The sequence below is a fragment of the Mirounga angustirostris genome, unplaced genomic scaffold (genome assembly GCF_029215605.1).
Source record: "Mirounga angustirostris isolate CCGP_5_RB_7025 unplaced genomic scaffold, mMirAng1.0.hap1 SCAF_6, whole genome shotgun sequence".
In the NCBI taxonomy this organism is placed as follows: Eukaryota; Metazoa; Chordata; class Mammalia; order Carnivora; family Phocidae; genus Mirounga; species Mirounga angustirostris.
The window spans coordinates 125012976-125025039 of NW_026991714.1; the positions used below are offsets into that span (position 1 = coordinate 125012976).

At 50.5% G+C, this 12064-nt stretch overlaps 1 protein-coding gene across 1 annotated transcript in view; it reads right to left on the bottom strand.

The window, feature by feature from the left end:
• The window catches only part of CRTAC1 (cartilage acidic protein 1), a 148072-nt gene that overhangs the window by 62463 nt on the left and 73545 nt on the right, over positions 1-12064 (bottom strand). Inside the window, exon 3 of the mRNA XM_064595129.1 lies at positions 2264-2460. Coding sequence (XP_064451199.1) covers positions 2264-2460 — 197 coding nt within the window. The remainder of the gene's footprint in view (positions 1-2263; positions 2461-12064) is intronic.

Genomic DNA, 12064 nt, shown 5'->3' on the forward strand with positions numbered 1-12064 from the left:
CACCTTGGGAACTGGGAGTGATAAAAGCTGCCCAGGAGATTCTAATGTGCGGCTCGGGCTGAGCACCTCTGCTCGGGGCCTCACAGTGGAATGCTCTGAGAGCGTGGGAGGGGCTCCTGCCTCACAGGCACCTGACCGCTCCTCCCAGGTGCTCTGCACTCGGTCAGGAGGGAGAGTCTGTCCCCTTCCTCTGGCATCCTGCCTGCCAAGCCTATGTTCAACACCACCTCGCTCCCACGGTTCTCCCTATTTCTGCTTCCCTGCCCTACTGCATCTTCCTGGGGACTCACCCCTTCCATGGCTGTCCCCTGCTACTGCTCCCCTCCTGACCTTGATCAACTTAAAGCGTTGATCAGCCCATCAATTAATTGTGTCCTAATCCAATCTTGGCTTAGTTGGAGAGAGGGCAGTAAATCCAGCTGGGTAATCACGCCCTGATATTTGTGTAGGGATAATTACTATCTCTCAGGCCTCACTTGGTGGCAAGATGAGATGAAAACCCATAAAACACCACTCGGGGCTGTGGCTCATTGTTCCTTGGCTGCACAAGGCTGGCTCCGAGCCAGTCAGCCCCACCTCCCCCTTCCCCTGGTACAGGCCCCAACCTCTTCCCTCCCATTCATGCCACTGGCAGGGCTCGACCTCAGGGGCAGTCTAGGGGCTGGATCCTGGCCGGGCCTCAAAAACCAGTAGGGGCAACATGGGCCCAGGGAAAGCCAGTGTGTGTGTGCTGGGCTGGGGAAGAGGCAGGGAAGGTGAGCCCCATAGCCAGGCAGTCCCCTGCCCCCGGGAGATCGGGAGGGTCCAGGATGGTGAATACACAGGTCTGAACCACAGGGTGTTGTCTAGACCAACCTAAGAGGATGTTGTCATCTGGAAGAGGCCGATGCATGACCCACCTGGCCTCTCAGGGACATGAGGCTCTGCATGTTTCAGGAGGACACCGTGGCCTGGGACTTCCCTGTAGATGTTATCGTTCCATGGGAGTGGACTTCATTCTAGTGGGCTGAGCTCAGGCTTGAGAGAACGTGAGAGTCAGGGGTTGGGAACCACCTTGATCTTTAACCCAAGAACACAGCCCCCCAATCTGTGCAACACTGAGCACCCACTAGAAGCCAGGCTCTCCACTAGGCCCTGAGGACACAGGACTGAGTAAGGCCATGGAATATCTTTTTTTTTTTTTTTTAGAGATTTTATTTGTTCATTTGAGAGAGAGAGAAAGCATGAGCAAGGGGGAAGGGCGGAGGGACAAGCTGACTCCCCGCTGAGCAGGGAGCCCCACACAGGGCTTGATCCCACGACCCCGGGATCATGACCTGAGCTGAAGTCAGATGCTTAATCGGCTGAGCCACCCAAGTGCCCTGGCCATGGAGTATCTTAATTAAAGAATGGATCTGGAGTCGGACCCCTGAGTTTGAGTGCTGGGACTTACAAGTTGTGTGGCCGTGGGCCAGTCATATGACCTCTGTGCCTCAGTCTCCTCAACTATAAAGTGGGATGCCAGGATCTACCTAAGTGCATTGCTGTGAGGCTCCCATGGGCTGATTAATGTAAAGGGCTTAGATCCAGGCTTGGCACACTGTCAGTGCCACTTAAGTTAGCTGCTACCATTGTCCTTACTGTTATGCAGCTTTCTGGCATCAATGTCCCTCAGCCATTCCTCAGCGGCCCTTGGACCAGCAGCAGCGTGAAAGCAGGTTAGCAATGCAGGATCTTGGGCCGCACCCAGACCCGCTGCATTTACACAAGACCCCCAGGTACGTCGGCTGAGACACTCTAGGCTGGGAAAGGCTCCATGAACTCAAGGTCTGCCTGCTTCCAAGTTGTTTCCCCAGAATCTAGCATCTCTAGTCTGGAATGGAGTAGGTGTTCAGCAGGAATTTGTGGAGTGAATAAACGAGCTCAGCTAAAAGCTGTGGGGGGCCCTTGAAGGATTTCAAAGCATTTTGAAAGGTTCCCTAGAAGCAGCATGGAGGGTGATTCCAGGAGGCCGTCTGTCCAGTGAGAAGTGCTGAGTGGCTGAGCCATGGCAGAAGCAGTGGTGGGGGGTGGGGGGACTGCTTAGATTGGGAGACGAAAGTCTGAGGGAGATGAGGGATCCCCTTGGGCATCTCTGCTGGGACAGAGCGAGCTCTTGACGGCAGCAGGGGCCTATGCCTGGGGGAGCCCATAACAGAATAACCTGAGGAAGGCCCTCCCCACAGCTGGTGTTGGGAGGTAGAGGGTGGGAAGCAGGGAGAGGCCTGAGGCCCCAGCCCCTTACCTGAGAAGGCATTATTGGTGTTGAGGAAGTAGATCTCCTCGCGGCCATCCCCGTCAATGTCGCAGGCTGTGACCCCAATGGCATTCCCCTGCCGGTCCCGCAGGGCATAGTAGGGGGAGCTGCGCTCATCCACTGCAATGTTCACCAGTCGCTTTTGGGTCCGGTCATACTTCAGAACCAGGTTGGGGCCGTTGTACCTGGAGGAGGAAGGGGGAGGGGGTGTTGAGGAGGAGCAGCTGGGCTCACCTGGTGTCCTCCTGCCCAACAGTGGGGCTTAGAAGCCTCCCAGACAGGTCAGCGGTGGGGCAATTCAGCCTTGGGGCATTCTGGGGAAACCCTCGACAGCCTCAGCCTCTCCTCAGGGGTCCCTGGGTGTTTGGTGAGTGTCCCTGAATCAGATACAGACTCACTCAAAATAAGAGTCAACTGGGCCCACATGGGACACAATATGAGAAGCAGGGTGGCACAGGGGGATGGGCAGCCCATGACAACCCTCTTACCACAGGCTTCGTGAAGAAAACGACTACCCCCCCATCTACCTTGCCCATCTCAATGTCAAAGGCACTTTCTTATTTATGATCTCACTAATTTAAATCTAATAAGCAAGTGAGGTGGGTGTGGGAGGCTGTATTACTAACCCATTTTACAGATGAGGCACTGATGAGCTTCAGTCGGGGAAACTGAGGCTCAGAGTGACTGAGTACCCTTCCCCAAGGTAACACAACTAGTTAGGTGTCAGGTGCTAGGACTTGGACCCAGGCTCTTTCTGGGCAAATGAGCCCTGGAGGAGTAGAGGCTTTGTTGCTGAGGTTTGGAATGACTCTCCTGACAGAGTCCCAGCATTTAAACAGTAGTATAAAATGAGCATCTCAGACGGGAGATTATGAACACATCTAAAGTCAGTAGGTGGACCTGCTAGATCTCTTTTTCTAAGGAACTCAAGATTAAAATGCTCATCTGTCCTCATCTCTTCTGTCTCATTCTCCTGCAGCCACATAGCCTCCTTGCTTCACTGAAGGCCCAGGCATGTTCTTGCCTCAGGGACTTTGCACTTGCTGTTCCTTCTGCCCAGGATGCACTTCCTCCAGATATCCACAAGGCTGTTCCCCTCTGTCACCAAGTTCAGGCCATGGCTCCATTGTTGCTTCTCAGCAAAGCCTTCCTGGCCACATTCCTGAAACCTGCAAGCACCACCCCCTCCCCGTGCTCCTTATCCCTCATCCCTGCTCTCTTCCCCCAAAGCTTTTACCAGCATCTGACAATTCTCTATCTTCATGTTTAGCTCTCTCTTCTCTGTCTGATCCCACTAGAATATCAGCTCCACGAGTGCAGAACTTTATGTCTGCTTCATCCCCCAGGGCCTAGAACAGTGCCTGGCACACACTAGGTGCTCAGTAAATATTTGTTGAATGATTGAATGAATGAAACCTCAGAGTCCACGTCTGAGTCATAAAGGCTTCGGATCGCACAGTTGGTTTCTTCCCATTGCCTTTCCATCTGGAGAAAGCGCCATGCCCAAGGTCACCCTCCGGCAGTGTGGCCATGAATGTCTGAAGGCCTCCTCCGGCCTCTAGGGAACACCAGCTTGCCAGGCTCTCCTAAGGAACCTGGCCAATGTCCATCCATTAGTCCTGGCCTCCTGCCTTTGTTTTAACCTAAGCGTGTACATCCTGAGTGATGTTCAGCTGCAGGCCTCTGGCTGTCCTGGCTGAGAACGCTTTGGGATGGGGATGGTGTGGGCGGAAAGACCTCTCCAAGGTCTTAGAAATCACTTCTTGCTTTCCTGAAACGGATCCAACTTGGCCCTCTCCTTTGTCACCGAGATGCAGAGCCTGTGAAGTTTGGGGAATGCTGAGCAACTGGCTGGGCGCCTTCTGGCACCCATAGTGTGTGTAAAGGAGGGGACAGAGCTCACTGGGAGCTGAGTCAGCACCTGGCGATGGAAGGTCACGCCTTGGATGCCCAGATGAACAGTGTCTGAGGGCCGGGGGGCGAGGGCATGGCATGCCCCATGGGACGTGTCTGGGCAGGGGAGACCGAACACTTGGGCTCCAGCCCCCAGGGACAGAAAATGCCTTGGGTGCCACACATTAGTCCTCCCAGCCTCTGGGTCTTCTGGTTACTCTGATCTTTGCTGCTCCTCACAAGACACCACGGTCCCAGAGTGCTGGGATTGTTGAAAGCACTGTCAGATGCGTTGTCTCACCTGAGCCCCACAGAAAGAGGGTAATGAGGCATTTTCTAGAAAAGGAAACTGAGGGTTAGGGAGGTGGTGAGCTGTGTAAGGTTACACAGCTGGTACGTGGCGTACTCTGTCTCCAGGCTCTAAATCCTGTGTTCTTTCCACACTGCCCATGATGTCAACACTGCTAGTCCTTGGATTTCTTTTTCTGGGGGCCTCCCCCAAGGTAGTGACCATGAGAAATGCCCAAGAACTTCATGTCAAAGGGGAGATAATAGCCCTACTTTGCTACAGCACTCTACAAGGCATGGTCTCATCCTCGATTTCATTTACTTCTCATGGGTCTTGACTTTTCCCCAGATTCATTTTGTAACCTGAGGCTGGTCAGTTCCCCTCTCTAGGTTCTGGGTTTCTCTTCTGCAAAATGAGAGTTAGACCAACTAGGCGGTCACAGACTGTGTCGACGAATGTGGCCATGGGGAGGCAGGGGCATGGCTCCGCACGTAGCGGAAGCCGGGTTTTTGCCCGGAATCTGGGGTGGCAGGTGTGCATGCAAGGTGGTGGCACTGGGGGGGGGGCAGATGGCCCTGGATCATCTCTTCTTTGAGGAACTTGGAGGTGCTAGTTCCAGGGCACTCCCTAGGGGGTAGTGGGGTGGGCTTGCTAGGCTGGCTCAAATTCCTCCATCTGCTACAGAGTGAGCATGCACCAGAGAGTCCTGCCTCAACCTGCCTGTTGGCCTGGGATGAATCCCGACACTCTGGTCCCTTCTCTCCCGCCGCCACCCTGAGGGACACAAACCAACAGCCCCTAGGGAGGCTTCTGAACAAGGCCAGGGGTAAATGACAGAGTTGCCACTCCTCTCTCCACCAGGCTGCCCTCTACTGGGTCTGCTGGACTGACGTGTGAGCCTCTTACAGTCCTCCCCTGGGATCACCAGCTTGTCCCCTCCCCTCTGCACCATGGAGCAGATGCTCTGTCGGGTTCCTCACCCCGGCGCCCGCCCCCCCTCCCCCCGAATAGGCTCTGCCTTTTCCAGCCTCTGTGGCTTGGCTCAGCCGCAGCCGCCACCTTCCATGGGGAATGGTCTCCCCGCCCTCCCACGAAGCTTGCCCCCAACGGACTGCCTCTAGGCTGGATGCGATCTCTTCTCTGGATACCCACTGTTCTGCACCTTGCTTATTCCTCTGAGGGCAGGGTTGTTTGTGCTCCAACATCGCTTCCCTTCGTTCAAACAGATGCTTCTTGAGCCCAGGAAGCATGTGCATACATCTCTGCAATTACTGTGCCTAGGGCAATGCTTGGCATAGAGAAGGTGCTCAACGAATGTCTGTCCAAGGTACAGATGAGTGAGCGAGTGGATGGATAAATATAAATAATCAAGGGCAGTGAATAGAGCGACAGCACAGGCCGAGCCCCCTTATGTCTCACTCAGCCTCACGACAGCCCAGGATCTCGCAGATGTGGCGACTGAGGTATAGAAGTTAGCAACAGTCACTAACCCACCCACAGTCCCTCTGGGTGGCAGTCCCCATGCTGACAAGCCTGGGGGGCTGGATGTGAGGGATGTGGAATTTCACGTTTCCTCCCTCTGACACCTGCCAGAGATTGCTGTTTTCTTCCAGAAATTCAAGAGGCTTTGAGGCTCAGTTAGACGGGCTCAGGGAGTGGGACAGTGTCCTGTGCTCTTGAAAAGTAGCCGTGACTCCCTAATATCAAGGCTGGGCCTGCAAGCGGAGGGATTTGCTGGGTGGTAACTGGAAAATAGTCCTGAGAGACACCGCAGGGCACAGCCAGGGCTGTGTGAGCCCCGACCAATTCTGGTGCCAGTCCCCTGGGAGAGCACTGCTGTGGACAGGGAGGGGCCTTGGGGTGGGGGGCCCAGGAGTGCAGGGTGGGCACAGGGGCCTGGCCCCGCCCCTTCCTGGCTGTGGCCTTGAGCTCGTCACTGGGTGCCTCACCTCTGACTCGGCTGCTACATACCTCGTAGCCTGGCAGTAAGACTGAGACAGTGTGTGTGCTAACATTTGGTAAACCGTGAAGAGTTACACAAGTATAAATTCTCATCATTATGGAAAGTAACACAACAGCTGAGGCCCAATCTCTCACTCTCCAGTGATCATTTCGAGAGTTTCCAAACACACTCTAGTATTTCTTATCCCAAATATCCCACCCTTGATCTCTCATCCTCTATGGGTATGCTTCTTGATTTAAGCCCCTTCATAATTAAACTTCTCGAAGACCTGTCTTCCCAGGCTGTCTTCAATCTCTCACCATCCACTCAGCCCACCCCGATCCACATTCCCCCCAACTCCAGCAAAGCCACCCTCATTCTTGTCACAGGGGGCTTTCAGGTGGCCACATCCAGGGACAGGCTTTCCGCTCTCATCTGCCCCAGCCTCCAGCTGCTTCCGGCACACTGGCCAGCTCTCTGGGCCACTGCACCATTCCCTCTTAAAACACTGCCTTCGTGGCTTTGGGTGCACCCTGCCCTCTGGGGCCCTTCTCCCTGGTTCCCTCTCCTTTTTCTCTTTGTAGGTTCTTCCTCCTTGCTCTACCCTCTTCATGGTGGAGTCTCCAGGCCTGTTCCTGGGCCCCCTTCTCCTCTCTCTGTCCCCTTGCACTGGGGGATAATATCCATTCCCATGACCTACAACTCCCAAATTTCTATCCCCAACCAAATCCCCAGTCCGAGCACAGACTCATATATCTGACTGCCTGCCTGACGTCTCCCCTTGCACATCCACACTCATCTCTGATGGAATGTGTCCAAAATGGAGCAAGGATTGCTCAGCCCCCCTCCTACCTGCAATGGGCACCCGAGTACTGAAGCCCAAAACCTGGCACCAGCCTTGGTTCTCCCTCCCCCTTGTCTTCACATCTCATTCATCGGCCAATCCTGTCATTTCTATCTCCTAAAATATTTCAAAGGCTTTCTCTTCTTTCCTCCCCTACTGTCACCATCTTTGGAGAGTCTCCTTCCATTGCTTCCTCACCGGCTCCTGAATGCTAATCCCTCCACAATGTAGCCAGAGTCATCTTTTAAACACATAAACCAGGTCAACCACTCTCCTGCCTAAAACCCTTGGGTGGCTTCCCCTCATGTCAGAATGACCCCTTACTACGCCTGGCCGGGGAGCCTGGCTCGGTCTGCTGCAACCTTGCTGACCTCCTCCAACCACACTGGTCTCCTCTCAGCTCCCAGCATTCCAGCAGGCATGGTCCCAACCCCGCGCCCTCTTGCAGGGCCTCTGTGTCTGATGAGGACACTCTCCCTCCACCTCCCTCCTGTCCCAGGCTGGCTCCTTCTCATCCTCTAGGTCCCGCCTTGAAAGGCATCTCACAGAGATCATCCCCTGGTTGGTATTCCAATCACTGCATCCACTGTCCTACTCTTGTTCAGGTACCTATTTATTGCCCACTTCTCCCAGTAAATCATAAGCTCCACGAGGGCAGGGACTATGTCTGCTTTGTTCATGTCTGTCTCCCCATCACCTAGTACATAGTGAGCACTCACTAAATACTTGCAGAGTGAACAAAAGAGAAGGAGCCTGTGGAAGGTGCAGGATCATCACAGGGTGGCTGAGCAAAAATCAACTTTGATCCTCCACCTTCATTAGTTCCCAAAAGATAGGTATAGACATAGTCATGACAAAGAGGAGGCTGAGGACTGGTGCCCTGGGTAAGGATCAGAGAGAACAACAAAGTGTGATAGATACAGACGATCTACCTTTTTTTCTGCTGAGAATCGTTGGCCCATGTGAAGAAAAGGTCACTTAGGCAGTTACATAAAGGGAAGCCCGATAAAAGAACGTAATCATTGGGTCCCTATTGAATATTAGATATTGTGCTAAGTAACTTACATATGATATCTTAAAAAATTTGATATATAAAGTATGCTATATCTATTTTGAAAATTAAGAATAGGACATTTTTCTTCACTCAAAAAGGAAAGGAATGAAAAATGGGTAACTATTCAACATTATAGTCAGGGCAGAAAGAAGAGACAGATGTATGTATACACAAAGAAACAAGACAGAGACACAAAGGAATGCACACCAACGAAAACTGAGGGACAGTGAACCCCTGAACACAGAGAGAAAACCACACACATAAACACAGATAAAGAGAATGGCCCAGATAGAAACAGACACACGTGGAAAAGGGGATATGCTCATGTACTGAGACAAATAGAGAGACTCTTGGAAGGACACAAAGTCATGGAAATATCAACAGGACTCTGAGATATCATTACAGAGAAACAATCCATCTTGTGGCCATCTTGGGCATTTCCTCTAAAGAGTTTTTAAAGATGTGTGGCATTTTCACAACTATGGGCATAAGGGGGTATTTTATTCTTGTTCAATACCCTTATTTTATAGATGAAAAAGGTGACTTTCAGAGAAAAGTGACTTTCTGGAAGTCAAACAGCTAATCATTATACAAAATAAACTGAAAGACATACTTATTCCTTAGTCTAAAGCAGGGATCAGCAAAACTATGGCCTTTGGGCCAAATATGGCCTGCTACCTATTTTTGTAAATAAAGTTTTACTGATACACAGACATGTCCATTCATTTATGTATTATCTATGGCTGCTTTTCCTACACAACAGACTATATGGCTCCAAGGTTGATAATATTTACCATTTGGCTCTTTGCAGTAAAAGATTTCCAAGGATTGAAACGATTGTCAGCCTCAGGGCACCTGGGTGGCAGTTGGTTAAGTGTCTGATTCTTGGTTTTGGCTCAGGTTGTGATCTTAGGGTCATGATTTCAGGGTTGTGAGATTGAGCCCCACAACAGGCTCTGCGTTCAGCATGGAGTCTGCTTGGGATTCTCGCTCCCTCTGCCCTTCACCCCCTGTGCTCTCTTTCTCACGTGCGCTCTCTCTCTCTCTCTAAAATAAATAAATAAATCTTTAATAAAAGATTGTCAGCCTCATATTATGGATATATTACATGTTCTAAGTGATCGTTATCAGAACACAAAATTAGAATAAGCTTTAGTAAAAATTAATTTAGAGTCCATACTTGGGAATATACAGTTTTCTGAAACAAGTACTTCAGGGTGAGTATGGGTGGAATGTAAGGAAGATGTTAGGTCTTAGGATGGAGACCACGAGGCAAAATAATGTGTGGGGAAAAAAGAGACTGAGAACAGTTGCCTAGGATGAGAACAGGGTCCCATATATGGGGGTTTATCTAAGGCTAAGAAATGAGCAAACACTTGTGTCCTTTAAGTGAGTGAAAGGGGTTAAATGGGGTGTGGTAGATGGCCTCCGAAGATGGCTGCCATCATGTTCTTTCTTCTCTGTATGCACATGTTACTTCACCCATCAAGAGGTGGAATCGCTTTTACCTCCCCTTGAATCTGGGCTGGCTTTGTGACTTGCCTCAAATGCAGAATATGATGGAATGGGAGTGATGTTGAGCCAGTTCAGGGCCTAGCCTTTAAGAGGCCTGCCAGCTTCCCCTTTGTCTCTGGGGGAAGCCGGTCACCATGTAAGAAATTTGACAACCTTAAGACCACCACGCTCTGAGAAAGCCCAGTCTAGCCCCATGGAGAGACCATGTGGAAGATCACCTAGGCACCAGATATGTGCATGAGGACCTCATGGGCTGTCCAGCCCAGCCCAGCCTACAGTTGAATGCAACCAAGTGAGGGACACCAGCTGATGTCCTGTGGAGCAGAAGAATGACCCAGCTGAGCCCTGGCCAAATTCCTGATCCACAGAACTGTGAGAAATAATAAATTGTTTTTCAGCTACTAAATTTTTGGAAAAGGAAGCAGATGATGATGACCTATCATTTCAGACTTAAGGGGGAAGAGTAACTTATCCCTGGCAAGTAGGAAAGAGTATTATAAATCAGTGGGATTCTCTAGTTCAGCCATTTCAGTTCACAGTAGGCAGGTCTCCCCAGACCTTCCTTGGGGTGATACTTGGATCTCAGAATAACTAATGGGCTATGCAGAGGCCGAGGGTGGAAGGGTACTAGGAAATACAAGGATTCTAGATACCTCTGTTTTTCTACCTCTCCTTCTCATTCTTCTTTCCTTTCTAGCCAAGTCTAACCGTTTCCCATTTTGAATGTACAACCTTGAATATAGATCATTTCTTTGGAAACATGTGTAATGCTCTTTTTTCCTTTTTACATATTTAATTGTTTGAAAGCCACTGAGGTTAAATAGGACCAGAAAACATATGGGAAGGCATTTAAACAGAAGATTCACAGATTGTATCCTGGAAGAGGATATATCCAGAGGCCAGATATTAGTTTAAAGGAATGGAGACTTTGGTAGTGGGAGGGTTCTAGGCATGATGAGAAATCTGGGGTTGAGGATTTTATAGGGAGTAAGTTGGGTACATCTGGAAAGGGCATCCCAGAAAACAAACATACAAACAAACAAATAAATTTGATCCTGAATTAGGAGCTAACCAGGACGGAGAAGACCCCATAAATAAGTGCAAAGACGAAGAAGGTAACTCTAAGATGGAGGACAAAAACCTTTGTCCTAAGGGGTGGATGGTTTTTTAAGAAAGAAATGTTTGGCACCAAAAGGTCAGAATAATCTGTAGTGATGAGTGTCTGTGTTCTGTAAAAACTCCACGGCAGACTGATTGATTTATACCCTGTCCTATAAAAGATCTGTGCTCAGCATGTGTTTTATATGCCCTTGGAATTTCTTATATTTTGATGAGCATGGAAGCACCCAGAAGGCAGAGACTACCATTTGCAGCTCTATCCCCCACTATACCTAGGACAATGCCAGGAAAAGACAGGTGCTAAGTCATTTTTGTTGTTGTTGTTGTTGTTGTTGATGATGATGATGATGATGATGATAATGATTTAGTGAAGACCATGACTCTATTCCTCACTGCATGTTTATCTTGAGAAAAGAGGAAGACAGGGAGGCAGGAATCCCATAAACGATTAAATGAGGGATTCAAGTGACAGGTATGGAAGCTGTGTTAATCAGGATTCTTTGGTTGCAAGTGGCAAACACTCCACCTGAATTAACTGAGGAATATATTGGCTCAGATGTCCAAACTGCCTGAACAGAAAGGGTAGAGCCAGGCCTCAGGGTGACCGGAACGAGGGTTCTGACCAGAAGGTTGTCTAGACTTCATTTCTCCTCTCCTTTTCCTCTTCCCTCTGTTGGCCTCCCTCTCTCACACCGTCCTCCTCCACCAGGCTTGACCTGTGGCAATACTCTCAGCCTCACCCCTCAGCTTAGGCACAGATGGCAGATGCTTTCTTCCCTCAGTTCCAATGTGAGAGGCTCTGGGGCAGGGCTCTGATTAGCCCAGGTTGAGTCACGTGCCCATCTTTAGGAGCAGGGAGCCCGTGGTTGACAGACTTCAACTAGTACCAGAGTTAGCAAGAGCAGCATCTTAGGAGCTACATATTTTCAGGGAGAGAAGTGCCAGGAAGGATGAGGGATGTGTCTCCAGGTAGACAGTCACTCATCTAGGTCTGTACATTCTGGAGACAGACTTGCCAGGGCCTACTGATGGAAGGCAATGATTCCTTGGCACCATCGAGTCCCTGTGTCCTCTAGATACATCTCAAGGTCTCCTCACTCCCCTCCAGAAGCCCCAGAAAGAGGTAAACACAG